The 20893-nt window shown below is 35.7% G+C and overlaps 2 protein-coding genes across 2 annotated transcripts; both read right to left on the bottom strand.

Annotated features, from left to right (window-relative positions):
- Nucleotides 1-4074: 4074 nt before the first annotated feature.
- Nucleotides 4075-4666, bottom strand: LOC141830339 (uncharacterized). The gene has a single exon (XM_074717782.1). The coding sequence runs from the start codon at nucleotides 4590-4592 to the stop codon at nucleotides 4212-4214; it is 381 nt and encodes a 126-aa protein (XP_074573883.1). The 5' UTR covers nucleotides 4593-4666; the 3' UTR covers nucleotides 4075-4211.
- Nucleotides 4667-12414: 7748 nt separating this feature from the next.
- On the bottom strand, nucleotides 12415-17295 carry LOC141830719 (nucleolar protein 56-like). Its single transcript, XM_074718136.1, has 8 exons — nucleotides 17000-17295; nucleotides 16695-16909; nucleotides 16448-16605; nucleotides 14019-14206; nucleotides 13700-13952; nucleotides 13479-13627; nucleotides 13240-13389; nucleotides 12415-12945 (listed from the first exon to the last, which is right to left on the bottom strand). The coding sequence occupies exons 1-8, from the start codon at nucleotides 17202-17204 to the stop codon at nucleotides 12614-12616; spliced, it is 1650 nt and encodes a 549-aa protein (XP_074574237.1). The 5' UTR covers nucleotides 17205-17295; the 3' UTR covers nucleotides 12415-12613.
- Nucleotides 17296-20893: the final 3598 nt, after the last annotated feature.

Genomic DNA, 20893 nt, shown 5'->3' with positions numbered 1-20893 from the left:
CTGAATATATTACTGTGTCTAATGTAGCAAAGGAGGTTGTTTGGATCTGGAAGTTCGTTGTAGAGCTTGGGGTGGTTCCTAGCATAGCAGATCCAATAGACCTCTATTGTGACAACAATGCGGCTATTGTACAGGTTAAGAAACCTCGCTCTCATCAGCGATCAAACACATACTACGGCGCTTCCATCTCATTCGAGAGATCATCAATAGAGGAAATGTGAGGATGTGTAGAGTACTAACTGATGCTAACATCGCAGATCCTTTGACTAAGGCTTTGTCACAGAGAAAGCATGATGGTCACACTAGGTCACTGGTATTAGATACTACAGTGATTGACACTAGTGCTAGTGGAAGATTGTTAGTAGTAGCCCTAGAGTCAATTATATGATAATTGATTAGGGACTTTTGTATCATATTCTATTGTTAATAAAGGCAAAGTTTGGTTATTATATTTACTTCATGTTTGTGTCAAATGACTAAATATAATAATGTCCTTAAAATCTACATCATATCAATTAGTTGAATTGATAATGAGATGATGTAAAAAACATTACTCTTAATTATTCTTAATCAAATATTAACATTCAAAGACAATATTAGTATATTGAGACTAGCATGTAGGTCAATTGATGACTTGATCTCACATGTCATGGATATGTGATATCGCATTGACACATGGGTATATATTAAAGAATATATACTAAATTGATCTACCATGAGAAAGTTTCATGAATCGTTATATGAGTGTCATAAACTTTCTCATGTGACTATTGGTATGAATAGTCCTTAGATCTGAAATCACTACAGTTCCCTACATAAGGAGTTGTGTACTTTGGTATCGTCAAACATCATCCGTAATAAGGTGGACTATAAAGTGATCACTGGGTATGCAACGAATTATGCAAAGGGATGTGAGTGATGTAGATGAGATCTATCCTTCTCATATGACGAAAGTGATATCTGTGGACCCCTTGATCAAGTAGGACTACTAAATGTATGACCATGCTTAAATGAGTCAATATGAGATATTGAGCTCATTTGCTTGAGTGAGTCTACTCGAGGATCAAGAAACATGAAGATTGATATCGAGGATGACACGGTCTATGCCTCATTGATCAATCTAGATATCGAGGATAGAAGGACATTATCATACATTATAGTAGTCACAGAAAGGTTAGGTCGGATCTCAACTTTTTCATCACTTGGGTAACAATGATGCATTGCTAAATGTCACTCATTGCTTATGTGTCTAAAGTAGTTTAAACACATTACCAATGTTACAAGAATCTATTGGGTCACACACAAATGACATGATGCTTCGGAGATTAATTAATTTTAGTTTGACTAAAATATAATCCGAATTGGATTAATTGAGTTAGACTAAAGTGAATCCAATTGGATTATGTGATTGAGTCTAATTTGAGTTAGACTCATTTAGATTAGACTCAACTAAATTTGAATGAAATATTAATTTATTAAAATATTTAATGAAATAATAATAGAGGAAGACCAATAGTTTTTCTCTTCATTAGATGAAGAGAAGATGAAGAGCCAACATGAGAAATATGTGCTTTATTTGAGTTTTAATTGACTTTAATGTGGGGGAAGTTAAAGAGGCAAAAACCCTTCATATTCATGAGATGAAAATAAAAAGTTTTTTCTTGCATTTTTCAAGAAGAACAAGACATTTTTTAGCACTCTTCTTCCTCTTGGCCAAACACCTCTTTTCTTCCTCCTTATTTTGGACAAATCTCCTTGTATGGCTAGCACTACAAAGGTGATTCTTCTCCAAAGCTTGAGATCGTGTTCATGTGGATATGCATAGAAGCACAGACGCTTGAACGTGTAAGAGATTCGACGAATCGAGGACGAGCGGGATAAGCGAAGGGCACGCTTCAAAGGTATAGATATATTAGATAAATAAATCAAACTTTGTATGAGTTTTCTTTCGCATGGATCGCTCGTTAAGATCCTATTTCCGCTGTGAATTTTATTTTTTGTTACATAGGATTCTCTACAGGAACTCCTTAGCCTTAATTATTTTATCCGTTATTATGCCCTTAAATGCTTCTAAAATGACTTTCTACATGATCATCAAATACGTGTGGTTTAATCTCTCACTTTTCCATCTCTCTCTTGTCATCAGAGATACTCTTATCCATAATAAGTGGAGGAGAATCAGTCCTTGACACAATGTCAAGATCCATGACTCAGAACTATTAAAAGGTTCTCTTAATTATCATGATTTGTGTTATTTAACATAAGAATAGAATTCATTTTGACAGTTATATTAGCAAGATATTACTGATAGCTCAAAGAGAACAACAAATAAACAAACAAACATCTTCTCATAAGTCTTCAAATAAGAATAATATAAAATTCAAATAAAAGTAAACCTATCTCAAGATACTAGATAGACAATTAATATTTTATTGTTGGATAAAATATTAACTACTAACTTATATCTTGGTGTAGTAATCAAATAATAAATCTTCCTTTAAGCCAATTTATTGCTCATATATAAAATCAAATAATAGTTATGTATTTATTACCATAAGTGTATTTACAATTCTGTTAATTATCAATCTTCCTTTGGGTCTGTTAAATACTCATGCACATAAGTTGCAACTAGACAACCTTTTTATATTTTAAAAAATAAATTAATTTATACAAGATAGAGTACTGTGGTAGTATGTTGTTTCAATTAATTTATCTTATATATATATATATAATATATATATATATATATATATATATATATATATATATATATATATATATATATATATATATATATATCAATATTTAAATTTAAAATTATATTACTAAATCATCAACAATCAACTACCTGTACAATAGCAATCCTTTGAGTCCTCCAATCGACTACTAATGTTATTGTGTCAACACCAATTAACTACATCACTTGACTGTTAAACATATTAGCTATGTCTGCTTGTGTGCAACAGTCATGTTAGCCAATCAACTACTAAACCTATGTGCATGGTTTATGCACACAGTTGAGTGGGGGCAATCGATTGGTAAGCCTATTGTGCATGGTTCGTACACATCAGTCGACTATAAAATTTATTGTGCATGATTTGTGCACATTAGTCGACTAACCCTTATAAATTGCTGCAGTGCATATGTGAGTTTGACGATTTTTTTAGGGTTTGTAATTATTTTTACATATCCAATCAAAATTGAAAGTTACAAATATATTCTTGTAAATCCAAAAATAAAAATAAGATCCCATAATCAATGAATTCTTAATTTGAAAAAAGTCATTAAGAAATTGTCAATGACTTTAAAAAAAGTTAGGGTCATTTCTTTTGAATTTTTTGCCTTTTAAATGATAAAATCCTAGAACATAAAATTCACTGTCAGATCCTAAATCCTAGAAACCAAGCTGCCATTTTATTATTGTAAAATAACTCATATACATAATTAAAGAAATTAAATCATGCAGCCTAATCTTCCAAGAACATATTCTTAATTATGTTTTATCTAATAGAATCTTCAAAACAAAATAGATTGTACATAAAAATCAAACATGATGATTCTGATGATCTAAATATACTTTTTAATAATCAAACATGAAGACTCGTATACCACTTCTTAAAGACAAGAATAAAAGAATTATTCTAAAACCATCACATATAAACTCTAGCTCTTTCATATTTAATCATTAAGAATTAATAGATAAATATGTGAAAGCATGCCTGAATCCATAATACTTAATACCCTTTGAAGTCATGTGTTCTCTTCGATGCTCTCACTATGAGATTCAGAAGAGAATAGACTCGTCGCGTGTGATCTAAAAGTCATAACCCCCTTTATTTATAAGATAACATATCGGTTATTTTTTGGATATTTTATATTTTATTTCATTATAAAAAATAAAAATTACCTATAAGATCTCTACGTTAAGGGTCATGTCAGATACATGAAAAGTTGATCACTTTAATTGAGCTTAATTTAATATGACAACCCATGATACATAATTATTTTACTTATAAAGGCAACTTTAGATTAAGGATCCAACATTATCATCTTTAATTCTTCTTTGTAAATTAATTTCGTTGTAGAATTCAGACAAAGTAAGCCAATTACAGAAGTAAAATCGTTCCAGTTCTAGTATATATAGTTAATTACTTTTAAATGACACAAAAATATAACTAATTAAATAGAGGGACTAAATCTTCAATAGCTCATTAATCTTGGACGACCTCTTCAGGAATGCTCTGTAACACCGGCAGCCACCCGCCGCACCGCGGCTGCACCACCTCCGTCCTCTTCCCCTGCCGCCGCCGCAAAACATCCAGCAGCAGCTCCACGTTGGCCGGCATCGACCCGACGACCGCCGCCGGCTCCTGATTCAACGCTGCCACGAGCTGCTGCAGTTGCTTTTTGGTCAGCACGATCTTGACGGGGACCGCGGCGCTCCCCACGTTATCGTTGTTAGCTCGGCCGAGGGCTTCAGCGGCAGCCTTGAGGGACCTCGGCGACCGGTCGATTCTCGGGCACCGTGACAGGACTCTTCTGGGCGGAGACCTGCGATCTAACTTGCAATGTAGTTGATGCGCCTCGGCCATGAGCAGGCAGTACTGCTGCGTCTGCGTGTTGTAGGAGATGGAATTTGGAATGCGGAGATGAACGAGAGTACTGTCTCGTGTGCCTGCTGTGCTGTTTGGCAGAGCGGCGACTGATTATATAAAGGATTGAAGCCAGCTCAGTTACAGGTGTTCATTTCATTAATATTTTATCGCCCATTTAATTATTAATTAAGCCATGTGACTTATCATTGCTAGTTCATTTAAAACTCATATTTGTTTCTTGTTTTGGTTATCTTACTTCATTAACTTACTTTGACGTACATAAATAATTAATATCACGATCAATCTCGTAGATAATTATTATAAAAAAAAACTATAAGAATCGGCTATTAAGTAGGAGTTTTAGCCAAACTGTTCTATCGACCTAAACTTTTTAAATTTCAAATATGACCTCCTTGAATTATTTTATGCTATTAATTATGTTATTTCAATATCACGAACCTAAACTTCCTCTTCTTTTGTGCTTCCTAGAGTCAATCTATGCTTTCACTTGTGTTGATTCAATCTCAAGAGTATGTTGATTCAATCTCAAGAGGTCATGTATTGATTTTTGTCCAAAACAGTTATACAATTTATTTATGCTCCCTGGGGTTAACTTATGCTTTCACTATGTTGATTTACTCGCGAGAGGTTTGACAACTCTTCGACTCCTCCATAGTTTATAATTCATCAATGGATCACTTTTCAAAATACCATTATCCTTTCTTCTCGGCATACAATTAGAGAGGGAGAAAGAGATGAAGAAACCTGTTACACTTTTTACAAAAGATTAAGAATTAAGTAAAAAAATAAGAATTGAGAAATTGAGCACAAGGAAACATCATTCTACAGCCACGGGCTGAATAGCATGTATGTTGCGTTTTCAAAATTTATAAAGTACTTATAAATCCTTACTATCAGAGAAGTATAGAAGGCAGTGGAAAAGAAATAAACATAAGGAAAGAGTACGCAGAGATTTACTTGATTCACAGCCACGAGTTGCTACTCCAAGGCCCACGATTAAACGATCATTTTTGACGGATAATCAACATATAACTTCTCTCTTACAAAGGGAGTTAGCGATTACAAAAATATAGGACCGGTAACAACGATATCGACCTAATAAAATTAAGCACAAAAATAAATGTACCAATAGAATGATGATTACGAATTCCGATGCAGCTCTTCGGCGTGATAACGATGTTCTTGGTTGAAGCTTCGCGTGCAGACGGTCGTCGCTTGTCTGTAGAATGATGCTCCAAGGGCTCTCCCTCGAGGCTCTTTTATTAGGATATCCGAGCGACTAAAAGTCTTTCCAAGCGCCTCCACGTTGTTCATCGATCCACAATCGACACTCCTGATTTGACATTTTCAAACGCTTGTATCTCTTTCCGAGAGCCTCTATGCTGATGTGGAGGTTCTAGATCAAACTTTGACTCCGCAACGCCTTATCCAGATCGGGACAGTTGGAACCACTCCGGGCGCTTAGAAACTGAGGTGTTCCAACCACTGAGACTCTGCCACCTTACTACTTCACTGGCCAACTTGTTAGATGGGGGTTAGTTGCATAGGCTAGTGGAGGACTTGGAGTCTTCAAAGTTAAATCATCTTGTCATAACCATCTATACGTCTTCACTTGATTCAATCGATTTCCCACAAACGATGCCAAAAATAATATTGTGAAAATGAGTTGTTCAGTTAGATGTTGAGATAGCAATGGTGATGTGGTTTGCTAATGAAGTGGCAGTTGAGGCAACAATGCAGTCTGACCTAATTAACTTGTCTAACTTGTACTTAGGGGAACAAACATTAGAGGGCGCCATAAGTTTCCAACGAGGCTCTCTTGATACACTAGGGTGTAGTGGAAGCAAAAGCAAAGAATAAAATTTGTGTGAGAGAAATTTTGAAATCGTAAATAGTAGACATGCCTTTATAGGTGAGAGAAAGGAGAGAAACCTAGATAAATCATGACTACAATCTCTAAAAAATACGACACATTCTATCATTTCAACTGTTTTAGTTGTTAGTCTTTTTAATTTTTGTCACCTCCCTTATTAATGTTAGTCGCTTGGCCATTAGTGACCATTGATTACAAAGGTGTGGATTATGAAAAGATAGTGTAAGGATCGTGGATCATGTCTGATTATGACTTATAATTGCAAGAACGACTGTAGATAAGTTATAGGCAGAATAAGAAGCTCAAAGAGTTGATGTGGTAAAAAATGATAATACTTACCCTAAGTGCCCCTCAATGTCGGTTCCGTAGTAATTTAAAAGGAAGTAACTCACGATGACTGAATAACTTCTTCAAATAAGAGAAATTTTATTATCCGGGAATTCGATTTTTTACTTTCATGTGATAATTTAATACTTGAGTATCAACTCGAACATGTCTATAGAAACAAGAGCTCAGGGAGTTGAGCTCGGCATAAAGAGGTCCTATGATTTACATGTACACGTAAATATTAACCTTGAGTAGGATCGGATAGATATTACCTCCGACCTATGGTGGGACCGGTATCTAAAAGTATCAAAAAAAACAAACCTCGTATATCCATCCTAGAATTGATTATGAAAACATCTTGATTAATAAATAAAAATGAAATATATATATATATATATATATATATATATATATATATATATATATATATATATATATATATATATATATCCAGTTCTGATATCCCGCGCGACGAAAAACCCGACACCCATACGCGACCGCCCGACCTCTCGACGTTCATCGCCGCCGTTCTTCGCCGTCCGGTCACCGCCGGCCACCATCCCGGGCTCGTTGGAAGCGCAACTCGACGGCGCACACATCGGCACCGGATTCCGGCCGGATTGGGCCGGAATCCGGCCGGAATTCCGGCCGAAACACAGCAGACGCGCTGGTGGCCGATTTCGCCGGAATCCGGCCGGATTCCGGCCGAATCGGGGCTCCGGACTCCGGCACCCGCCGGACCGCCGGTGAGTTGCGGTTCCAATGGGTCCGGTCCGGCGGGAATCGGTGGTCGGACGGCGATGAACGGACGCCGAAAAGCGACGAACGTCCGAGGAGAAACACTGTGCAATCGCGAGAAATGGACGGCTGCGATCGGTGCGCGCACGATCGCGCATCGGGCGGTTGCGCAGGATATCAAATTCCTATATATATATATATATATATATATATATATATATATATATATGAACACGTGCATTACGAGTTCAACTCGATGTGTGCCAACTAGCAATTGACACGGGGACCAACGCCGTCAATTATACCAAATACTACAGTTGAACCCCGTAGGATCCAGCCACATCAATAAATTGCTGTCAGCGGTGGAATATTTGGAGACAAATATAACTAGCTAGGAACGAAGTGTGGCCGTTGAACTGTCTCTCTAGCTCGGTTATTAAAATGATAAAGGCATGCACCGCACCGACTGCATGATTGCCCACATGGCATGAGCAGGAGCATGATTAGGTTGAACGTTGATCGTTGAAATCCATTAAGATATTCATAGTTGTTAAGATTGTAGACGCGTTCCTGCTGGCTGGCTGGCTGGCATTAGGTTTAACTCGTCAGCGTGACGCGACGATTGGCAAAAGGGCGGGTTTGGTCAACCTTTCGACTTTCATTATTTTTCGTCTATTTAATTTAATTTAATTTTAATTTATAATTTAGAAGAAGGTCAAAGAGAAGTTAGGCTTGGATGATGCATCATCACCAGGTTGTCGATGCTAGAGATATGACCGAGGATGGTTATTCTAACTTGTGTGAGTATTAGAGCAGTCAAATGGATCAATCCATAGAAAACGGATTAATCTACTAAAAATCTATCATATAATGGGGCGAGACGGACTGACCCATCAACTTGGCAGATTGAGAAATCTCCAATCCAAGAGGATTACGGGTTAGATGGGTCAACCCACGGACCTGTCAAAAAATAAAAAAAAATTTAAAAATTTTAAATTTCGATTAAAATTTAAATTGATTAAGTTAATTTTTTTATATTTGAATTGTGATTTACTACTAATTCATTAAATTTTTTACTTTAATTTTAAAATTTAAAATAAATAAATAAACTTTCTCAATCTACGGATCAATCCAAACTCAACGCGAGCCAACCCACACGAGTTGCGAACCTAGACAGATCAACTTATCTGAACCCATCTTAAAATGAGTTGATAAAATTTCAACTCAAACCGCCTAAATTGCTTAGCGGGGTGGGCCAACCCGACGGATCCAATCCAATTTGACGGCTATAGTGAGTACGACCAAGTAGGGTTCACATCCATCATGGATCTAGACCAACTAGAGTCAAACTAGTGTAGGCCCAGCCCAACACAATCTAGCCTTGATTTTTTTTTTATAAAATATTTAATTTCTAAAATTATTAATAAGTTACAAAATAATTAATAAAAAATATTTAAAATTAAAATAAATTATTAAAATTAATATTTTTAAATCTTATTAAAAACTTCCTCATGTAGCTGTTTTCAAATTTTCCATCAAGCCCCCAAGGTTCACACATTTCCTGTCTGAAAATTTCTTGAGGAACAAAGATTTATCAAAATAGAAATCCAATAACATATTTAAAAGTGAAAATATATACATATTAAGCATGACCATATATTTGAAGATTGAGAGTCCACCAAGAGTAATCAAATTGAATGTTTAATAATAAAAATTTAAACAGATTAAGTGAATAAATATTTGATAGTAATGATGTCACAGTAAATTGAGATCAATTGAATATCTAATAAATTTGAAAGATCTAAAAGTCAAGCTTCTTGATAGACGAGAAATCTTGATAGATTGAGGGAGATGTGAAAGACCTAGAGGTAAAGCTTCTTGATAGGTGTGAAGTTTTGATGCGTCGAGTTTAATTGAATAGTGACAAATGAAGAAGATCTAGCGCGGCCTCTTGGCATACAAGAAGTCCAAAATAATCTCTTGGTATGTGAGATACAAGAGGGAGCAAACTGTGTTTTTGAAATGGGTAGATATCTTTTTTAAGAAAAGACTTCATTAAGAAAGTGATATTTCAGATTAGAGTCTATATCCAATTAATCAACTATTATCTATATCCAATTAGTCAACTAGGAAGTTGATGAAAAAACATGACTGAAGGCAAAAAAAACAAACTTACAAGTAAAAAAGGTTGTATTTAGAGTGGAGTCAATTAGAAGACAGTTTAGTTGATTGATGCCTATTTAATCAACTGAGTAATCAACTAGAGTTTGAATTCTTACGATCGAAAGGTTTTTGTTCCAAAAATAATTGACTAGACCTTGGATCGGTATATTGATAATTGGTTAATCGATTGAGTAATTAACTAAATTAATATATATTCAAAGTATTTATACTATTGACAGGATCTTATCTACCCAAATCAACCTTGGATCGGTAAATTGATAATTGGTTAATCGATTGAGTAATTAACTAAATTAATATATATTCAAAATATTTATACTATTGACAGGATCTTATCTACCAAAATCAACTAAAATTACAAAGAGTTGATTGACGGTTGGACAATTAATGATGATTTGGCACGACTAGGGCAACGAGCTCAGTGACTTCGAGGTCCATTGAAATCAAAGTTCCATGAAGTAACCGAGGGATAATAGGGCGAGAAACATTGAGATAGTGTTAAAGTAGCTCATGAAGTTCGACTAAGTTGGTAGTTTGATGGCTCAAAATACCCCATAGAGATCGAAGAATGATGGTATAGAACATCTAGTGGTAAGCATGATGAGAAACATCGAGGTGCAATATTAATGATAACTATAGAGAAGGCGAACCATGTAGGAGGAATGTCAAGAATAACAAATGGAGCACATCGAGGATTTGAATACATCTGAGAGGTGAGAAAATGAGAAATAAACTTGGTGGCAAGGGCGGAGCCACGAGGAGGGCAAGTAGGGGCCACCCCCCCCCCCCCCCCCCCCCCCCCCCCCCCCCCCCCCCAACTTTTTGAAATTACTAATATTTTAATATATTTATTTTAAAATTAATAATTAATTATTAAATATTTAAAATGTGACTCCCCCTCTCGTAGAAACCTGCCTCTGCTCTTGATGGCAAAGTCAAACCGCATTAAGTTATGATAGTAAGCTATGAGAGTTAGGAAACCTATACACTTAGGTGAGAATAGGTCACAATTTAAACAAAACTCAATCATTAGAATAATCATAGTGAAATTTTAGTCGATTGAAATTGAGTCCAATTAAAGGGTTGAGTTAATTAAAAAATAGACTCAAAGTGAGATTCGAATACATATTAAGTTATGATAGTGAGCTATGAGTTAGGAGACATATACACTTATGTGAAAATAGATCATAATTTAAACAAAACTCAATCATTAGAATAATCATAGTGAGATTTTAGTCAATTGAAATTGAGTCCATTAAAGGGTTGAGTGAACTAAAAAATAGACTCAAAGTAATCAACTAATGAATAAAATATTTATATTCATGTCTGAGTCGAGTTGGTAATCATTCAATAGAAATATAAATTTCAAATCATGTTAAATCGACTTGGATAGCAATTAGTATTGAAATGTTGTGTATTTTTTTATTCCACTATTTTTTTGTGCGACCATACCAGACATTAGCAAGAGTAATTCAAGAATTCATTTGCAGGTGTAATTGCTATTCACCTTCCCCTCTCCCTCTAGCTTCCAATCATCCATACATCTGTTCCCTAACGTCAGAGGAAACATATAGTCTGATCAAGAAACATCAACTACCAACGAGAAAATCTAGTGCAACCAACTTGACAATCTAAAACTAGAGATAACATAGGAAAATTAACAACCAAGAATTTAACAACTACTCAACTCAAAATACTCAATATGGAATGGTGAACTAACTCTAGCCTAAGTGGTATCTTATAGGAAAAATTAACAACCAAGAATTTGATAAACTCAACTCAAAAAACTCAATATGGAATGGTGAACGAAGTCTAGCCGAAGTGGTATCTAATAGGATTAATTTTCTAAAAGAATCAAGGAACCAGAATACTCTGTCAAACTCAACGATTTAGTAACTAGATGAGCTACTACAACACCTCAAAAATGGCTTAATTGTCGCCATCAATTGGTACAACTACCTTAATAACTTTACACTTGGTCCCCTTCATAGGCCTTAGGGAAGGTGTTCAGTTTACAGTCTCTTAAAAGAAACTCCACCAATTCACTTAGCTCCTAAGAAATGTTTTGACTCTGATATTACAATTCACCTTCCCACAAATTGAATAGCAAACTCCATATGGCAAACTAGCAAACTCCTAACACATGTTAAGTTCTCGTCGATTGTTTATTTCATTCTTTCCCACTACGGTTCATAGATCAAATGATTGGTAAATCACTAGGTAGTATAACTACATATTAGTCCCCTTTATAAGCCTCGTGGGAAGTGTCAAGCCCAAGTAGAATTTACACATTCTATGGCACATGTTTTGACTCCGATTTGGCAACTCTCCACTCGCATCAAATATATACTGCATCCATTTGCTAAACTGGGGTTGATTATCTTCCTAGCCAACAAGGGAATTATACCTACTTGTTAATCTCCTTTATAGCCAACAAGGGAAGAACTAGTTAGCCTAGTGCCTCATTGCAAACTACGATTTGACTCTAATTTGACAGAACTCCCAAAATAAGTCCCGCCTCCATGTGACAATCTAGTGTTGATCTCCAGATACACACCGATTAAGCTACCCTCAATTGCCTATTTTGTTCTTACTGTGTCATGATAAAATAATTGATAAACTAATATGTAAGTATACCCACATCAGGCAATCAATGCAATCGATACAATGAAAATACCATGAATCAAATTCAATTGAAATTGCACTGGCACCTGAATGGTCTCGAACATTCCCACTATGTTCAGCAGTTCAGTATGAATGTCCCAAGATTGACGAATCTTGTAGAGTTGAATAGAGTCCTTTCTAAAATGATATTGGCGCTTCAGAATTCACTAGGCAATAATTAAAACACGAGGAGTTCATATGCGTTGCATATGTTCTACTCATCTTGTAATTTGCTCTTCTTTTTCTTCTTCTTTCCTTCTGTTCCATTCTGCACCTCAGCATCTTTAGCTAGCTCGTCATGTCTCTTTTTCTTTTTCTTAGTGTTTCCATTCTGTTCTATGTCATGACCATTCAACTCATCTGGGACAGCATTCTCTAGTTGTGCCTCCAACTTCTGCTTTTTCTTCTTCTTCTTCTTATCAGTTTCTGCCTCTCCACCTGCAGCAACTTGGATTGGTTCGTCAACCGCCATGGGTTCTCCATCCTCATTCTCACCTTTAGATTTCTTCTTACTTTTCTTTACAGAAGCTTCATTCTTCTGTCCATCTGAATGCATGCACATTATTAACAATTAAATCGACAACAAACCTTGTGCCACAAGCAAAAGTAAAATGGAACACCAGAAAGCAAATGAGGTCTAAAGGATATACTAAAAATGGAATGGTTCTAAAACCTTCAAAGTCAAGATTGAAATTATTAAATGCATGCAAAAAAAAATATGCCTCACTTTTTTTCAATGTATAAAATAATTAGTTTACAGATTAAAGACTCCTTTTCCAAAATTGAGCAAATGATTGATAGGGTGCAGAAAATTGAAATGAATTAATAGAGGTTACTCACCAGCATCCTTCTCGGCGACGTTCACTACAGTCTCTATGGCATCTTTCATCACATCAACATTCTTCCGAGGCGCAACACTTTTGTCATAGAAATCGAGTCTCTCCTCAACCTGCTCACGAAGCTTCTGTCCAAATACAGAAGTATTCACCTCTGGAAGGGAATATTTATGATAAGTCTAATGTATACCCAAATCTAACTGCAGGAGGCAATAATATGCTGCACTCTGAAAAAAGACTTACCAGAGAAGCAGTCAATACGGGATGCGATAGAACACTTGTTTGCAAGATAACGTGCTATGCGACCCTTGTTCCGAGCAGATGCTCGGCCAATAAAGGAAGAATGAAAGATAAGTCCATATTTTGGAGTATTACCTTGAGTTTTAAGGGCCCTGTAGTAAAAAGGGAGAAATAAATAAATAAAGAATTCACATCAAGGGTGGTAATAGAAAGACAATGTGAACCTGAAAAGGGCTTTCTCTGCGCCAAGTATCTGGAGTGTTGATGAAGGGCACTTGGCCAGATTGGAAAGACTCCCGGCATGAGATATCAAACGAGCCCCAACTACTTCACCGATAAGAGAAGCCAGATTAGGAGCAATATCATTCATTTTTGTAACAAGATACTCATAGAGCTTCTTCCGGTATTCAGAAAGATTAATAACCCTCTGAGCAAATTGCTGAACATTAATCAAGTCAATTGGAGATAGATCTTGTCCTGAAAAAGTAAAATTAAAAAGATAAGCCATAAAAATATCATTGAGTAAATGAAAAGACTTATTACCCATGGATGCTTTAGCTGCTTCTACAATTTCTTTGGCTTTCTCCTCATCTCCAACTAATTCTGATAATTCAGGAATATGATTCTCAGACAGGTCAGATTTATTCTCCGCAAACTTTGCAATTTTGGCATACAGATAATTGTCATTGATGATCTTGGCTAACTCTGGAAAATGCCACGAGTACCACTCTCTGCAACAATGTGGAATTAAGAGCAAATTAGTAAACTCATGTAGATAGGAACATAAGGCAGCCAACTGCTGAAAAGTTCGTTGAAGGCTTGTGCCACTATGTTTAAATTCAAAGAATGACCAAGGAAATAAATGGGATAAAGAAGTTTTGATAATTAAAGTAACAAAATAATATTGCTATACAGATGGAGAAAAGTACATCTATAATTTATATACACATACCAAAAGCATCAGCAAAATAACTAATCAATTAGGAAAAAAAACAATTTGGACTAAACAATGTATTTCAGCATTCCCTCTCAAAAAGAGCAGGGAAGATCACACTGGAGGCCTTGCCGAGAAGATACATGCCAAATGACTGTAGCGGGGAAGATGCATCTTAATCAGCAAGAGAGTTCATGAGGTAGCATCAAGTTGAATATAAGAACAAAGGTTTTGCGGCACGTGCAAAACTTATGGGGAAATTGTGAACTTGGGTTCTATCAAGGTCACACTTGCAAGAGGTTCATGTAGCAGTTAGGGAGTAGGAACTTTGAAAAGGCTACATGGAGATCACTTGAAGTGGATGTCACAACAACATGAAAGATCTGCAAGATAAGGTGTCGCTGCATGAAGTGTATTGAGAATATAGTGGAGTAGAGAAGCATGGACGGGAAGTTGTGCCTCTATATCAGTGTTATAAAAAGTGGGCCGGTTATTTCAGCATAGGAGTTTCACAAATGAGGGATTGCCTTTTATATTGCATATATGATTCTCTAAATGTGATTTAGTAGCTTATGCAGTGTGAAAACTCAAAATTGGATTGCATATTTTAACATGTAGCTCAAATATATGATTCACATATGATTTTAACTCCAAATCAAATCAAGTCAACCACATGGATTTGTCTGAATAGATCATATTATAAAAATGTTTGTTCCTTATCAGCTTGAATACAATTAGAAATCATGAATTAGCATGTGACATGTTAAGTGATTCCTCTTTTGTCTTTGTTTATACTGTGATCCGTTTAGTTTTTAATCAATCAGATATATAATATGCCTGTAAATTTTGCTATACTTATCATCAATATAAACAAATTATTACTATATTTTAATACGGCTCACATATATAGATGCATATTGCATACAGCATATTGGCTATTGTAGAGTGTTGCCTAAACCATTTACATACACATTAGAATGTTATACCACATCAAATCCAATGCCTCCCCCTCAAATGCTAAATCCAGGAAAGGAAACCCAATTATTCAGTCACTTTGTTACCAAATTAGACAGTAATAAAATAATTTAATTGAATTGGATGAAAAATAAAAATGATGAAAGTCCATCCATATATATGGGATTTCAACATAATAAATAGTAGTATCCATAAAAACTAGGTCAAATCATGCCACAAGAGCAAATACCAAGTTTATGTTTTTGATTACATAGCCATTAGAATCATTAATAATGATAGATGCCAAGTAACCTCAATTTTGGAAGCAAAACCAATATTTGAAGCTTAGGATGAAATACAAATACCCTTAAAGATCACATGTATGAAATACCAGGAATGGACAAACAACAAATACATTTTTGTTAAAAAATGGAAAAAAAATCAGTAATACCGACAAAGAAGCAGTTCACCAAAGATAAAAATTGCAAAAGTGAGACATTATTCAAAAATAATAAGGATCGAAACCAACACCTTTTGTTCAAAAATAAGTTGTAAAGATTAATTTCTGCAAAGAAAACAAAATCTGTATGGTTCAAACTTGCTCAATTCCCACACTGATCACACCTGGCTTTCATCTTCAGAAAGTTCACATGCTTAAGTTAAGTGATTAAACAATGGCAATACATACCAAGGCCTGCCAGGAGTAGCATTTTGAGTACCCTAGTCCCTATACTAGGCATACAAAATTACACAAACATTTGCCTTAAAATCTCAACATGAGATAATAAAACTGAAATTGCTGACTGTTCTTCCTAGTTGGTTACCATTCTAGTAATCCAACTTAAATTGGAATCATGGCCTAACTTAGGGTTAATAGGAGTAAAAAAAAATATGTCCATCATCACCAAAAGAAACAAGCACATTTTATAATGTTTCATATTTAGATCCCAGCATACACACCACCCCAACCTCATAAAAACATTGTTACTAAAATATCAAAGGTTCATGGTGTTAGATATTGATGTAAATCTACAACTACTAAAGATACAATGTCACCAAGATCGAAAAGGATAAATAAACAAACCTGACTCTCATTGAGAATGAATTAATATCCTTATCCAAGGTATCAAGGAGGAAAATGGCCTGGATGACCATGTTATCCACCCGATTAACATTGAATTTTACCTTGGCTCTGCTATAACTATGCCCCAGACCAAGCTGAGCCTTTTCTAAATCGGAAGGCTAGAACAAGAAAAAAACAATAAGATCAGATTCAACCACTCGTCCAACTGCAACAGGAACACATGTCAAAATCATAATCAAATTTTGACCTTTAAGTCTTTGATAAACCTATCAAAGTGCAACCGCACACCACGAAGGAGCTCGAGCACAAATTCGTTGCTCTGGCAAGGAATCTTAGTCACCTCGAATACTTGCGACCCAACCTTGGGCTCTGCGACACCAAGGCTGAACTTTGCCTTCTTACCGTCTTTCACTTTGGGAAGATTCATCTCCAAGAAATTCCTCAACTCCTCGGTCATAATCCCTATATTCACACGAAGCCCACGAAAAATCACTAACACACATCATAGGAATCAAAAGTCGAAGAGGACAGTGTTTGAATACGAGTCCAGGCCTTCAGATATGGCGTTGCACTGGTTGAGGGCGTCGAGCGCGGAGGAGAAGGGATGAAAAGAGGTGAGCTTGACGACCTTGCCGAAGCGAGTGAGGTCGAGAATGGAGTTGCGGACGGCCTCCGTGTTCTGGCCGATCTCGTCGAGACCGTAAGCGTGGAATAGCGAGTAGCCGGAGGCTGACTCGAAGAGGAGGTAGAGCGCCATGCAGAACGAGCGGATTAGGGCTCAAGGAGCGCCGGCGAGGAGAAGGCGTCAGCGAGTGGAGACTTCCAGCATGGGTTCGGGTTTTTAGAAGACGACGGGATTAGGGTTTTTGAAGATGATGGGTCGAGTCAGTTGATTTGAACTTGTATTTGAGTTAAAAGGCCTTTATTTGTCGTACGATTATCCTACTTTTTTTAAATTTATTTGATAGATAAAATATAAAATTGAATTGTACATCTCAAAATTAATTAATTCATAAAAATTAAATATCTAATTATATTTTTTAAAAATAAAATTCTTTAGTTAGAGGGTGTACTTATTTTTTTAATGTACCATTTTGTATAATTTATTTTATTTGTCTCATTGGATTGCTATCAAGAACATTTAGGGTGCGTTTGGTTGGGAGTCATCCGTGATTACCTTGGTTATGTGATTACCAAGTAATCACATAACCAAGGTTATAGGGAATAAAACATAACCAATGTTGTTTGGTTTAATCCTAAGTAATGAGACAAAACTTTATTTGTTTGAAGGTTTTAATACATTACTTACTTTTACATTTACTATATTACCCCTAATTCAATTATAATCATTTTTTACAATTAAATTAATTTGATATTTAATTATTTTTAAATTTAAATTATTAATTATAATATTAATAATATAATATATTATAAATTTTAAAAATTTAAATTATCTTAAGAGAGGCTCTAACAAATAGGGATAAGTATTTGAGCAAAACCGAATCAACATTAATAAACGTATTTAAATATTTATATTTTGTTAATTGTAATTAGAAGTGTTATAGATTAAAGGTAATTTTTAGTAAAAAATAATTAGGATTGTCTTCGTTAATTTTAACTATTAAAATTATATTTTCAATAACTGTATAATTTTTATTTATTAATTATTAGATAATTTAATTAATATCTAATTATTAGGATTGTCTTCGCTCCGCCGGGGGCAGTGAAGGGCGGAGGTAGCCGGTAGGAACTGGTGAACTCCATCGGATCCTCCGGCGCCGGAGGAGGCCAGATCCCAAAGCCACGGTTCACCATCATCTGCGAGGGGTCGTTCATCGATTCAATCTAGAAACCCTAAATCCGAATCGCCCAAACACAAGGAGCAATCGAACCCCAGAAAAACCGAAATCAAAGCAAGCGATTGAGTAATTTAAGAAATCCGCCGCCGCCGCCGCTAGGTTTCACTCGCACAGGGAGAGGAGTCGCTCGCGCAGGGAGAGGAGTCGTTCGCTCGCGCAGGGAGAGGAGTCGCTCGCGCAGGGATGAGAGGGTTACGCGGGGTAATAAAGTAAAGAAAATTTACTTAACCCCGGAATACGTGATTACCTAAGTTTTTCTTGGTTTTTTGATTCCGGGTTGGATACCCTTTTTGCTGACGTATGCTTATGTGTCAGGCATAAAACATTACCTGGGAATCATTGATTACCTAAACCAAACAAAGTTTTTGTTGATAACTTTGGATGGATAACCAAGGTAATCACAGATTACCCCCAACCAAACACACCCTTAGGGGTATTTGGTTTGATGTTTTTGTATTTTCATTTTCTATTTTTTTGGAAGATGTTGTTTGGTTTGATATTTTTTTATTTTTATTTTCTATTTTCTGGAAAATGAAAAGTCATTTTCTAAGAAAATAGAAAATATAAGAAAACGCAGGTGGAAAATAAGAAAACGCGGCCTTCTTAATCTGTGATTTTTTTTTTCTCCCCCCCCCCCCCGCGACACAACTCTTTCCCTTCCCCATCACGAGGTCCTCCTCCTCCGCGTGCTCCTCCCCGCCGCGTGCTCCTCCTCGCCGCGTATGCTCCTCCTCTGCGCCGCGTGCTCCTCTTCCTCCTCCGTCTTGGCATCTGCCACCGACCCTGCGGAGTTTTTTCGTGCGATTAAGGTACTGCTCTTCCGCCGCGTGCTCCTCCTCTACTCTTCCTCCTCCGTCCCGACATCTTCCTCCTTCGCCCAACAGGCAACGGTCCTTGCCCTTGCTTGCCTTTACCCCTTGTCCTTGCCCTTGCTCCTCGAGACAAATTACTAAGAGTTGATGCTGCCCTTGCCCTTGCTTGCCTTTCCCCCTTCTCTACCCGCAATAGAGCTAACTCAATCTCAAGGGAAAGCGGGAGCTGTATTGAACTATTATGTAACACGAATGTTCCTTAACTCTAGAAGTAATATACCGGAATTTGTTTCAATATTTTAGTTGATAGATTAGATTAAGAATTGGAGGAAGCTTTCTTGCCTATGAGCTTGTTTTTGCTGTGAACATTGGATATGTGACTACATCAAGTAATTCTATCTCAGAAGTGGAAATAACATGTTTTTTTAATGGTAAGTGTTAGTGTAATATCTACGTACAGTTGATAGTTTGATTCGTGATATTGTCTCAAAAACTGTTGTTTTAGAGAATAAGATATATATGGGTTGAATCTATGGAACCCTTTGACATTATAATCATTATTAATTTGCGAAAGAAATTTATAAGCACAGATATTAGCAACAAATTTAAAATTGCACCTACTTATATCTTCTGACCATCACAAACTATCGATAGAGTTATACCAGGCATAGAGAATTCTAATTGGAGATATGAAAGAAGTTAATGGAAATTGGACTAAAAGGATTATAGATTAGAAATAAGAGAGCAAAAGGAAAAAATTTCAAGTGGCTTCGTTGATGGAAATAGAATTGTTGTGTTAAAGATCTGCTCATGTAGAAGTTCAAGACTTGTTGTAATATTCCTAAAGAATTATTTTGTTTATAAATAAAAATTTATTTTATTTATAATTTTTCATATTAACAAACCAAACGTATTTTCTAGTTTTCTTTTCTAGAAAATAGAAAATAGTATATCATATCAAACACATTTTCTGTTTTCTAAAAACTAGATCAGAAAATAGAAAAATAGAAATAGAAAATAGAAAAAAAATTTCAAACTAAACGCCCCCTTAGTTATAGATAGACTAATGTTCTATTTATTTTGAAGGATGGACAAAGGAGAGATGAAAGGATGATTATATGAGAATGAGTAACTTTTTCTTATTTACTTGACCTTTTATTAAAAACAAAAATGAATTCCAAATTCATTTATGGATTATTTTTTATCTATTCAAAATCGAGAAGAATTTTTTTTCTTATCAATTTTGAATATCTTATGTTCCATCCCAATCTTCTTTATCCATGTGCCCAAATCCAATAACTCTTGGCCGCCAACTAACTCGCCTTCAGTGAACCAACAATCCACTCACGATGTTCAAATAAGATTGTTGGCTCACAACAACCAAACCAATCCAAGAAATTCATATTAACATCTTGATTATCAAGCCTAGTTGTAAGCTTGTGTCGATTAGGCCAAGTCATGAGCTCACGACGGCTAAGCAAGCCGCGAACTTATGACCCGATGAGTCTCTCCTTTCTTTCTCCTCTTCTCCTTTCCTTTCCCGCTACTAATCCTTTTTCCTCCTTTATCCATCCTTTGAATAAATAGAGCATAAGAGAGTTAGAGTGTTCATTTGGCATAAATCTAAGACTTATAGAATTGTCTAACGTTTTTATCCAAAATTATTTAATGACCTTATAAAGTTTAAAATTAAGGGAAAACAACATAGATAGACTTAATGAAACACTAGAAGTGTAATAATATTTGTTTGGCACAAATCTGAAACCTCTAGCATC

This window comes from Curcuma longa, chromosome 6 (assembly GCF_044706935.1).
Source record: "Curcuma longa cultivar G26 ecotype Majalengka, Jawa Barat chromosome 6, ITB_CL_G26_1.1, whole genome shotgun sequence".
NCBI lineage: Eukaryota > Viridiplantae > Streptophyta > Magnoliopsida > Zingiberales > Zingiberaceae > Curcuma > Curcuma longa.
The sequence above is the reverse complement of the archived record's forward strand: the minus strand, read 5'-3'. Positions and strand labels throughout refer to the sequence as shown.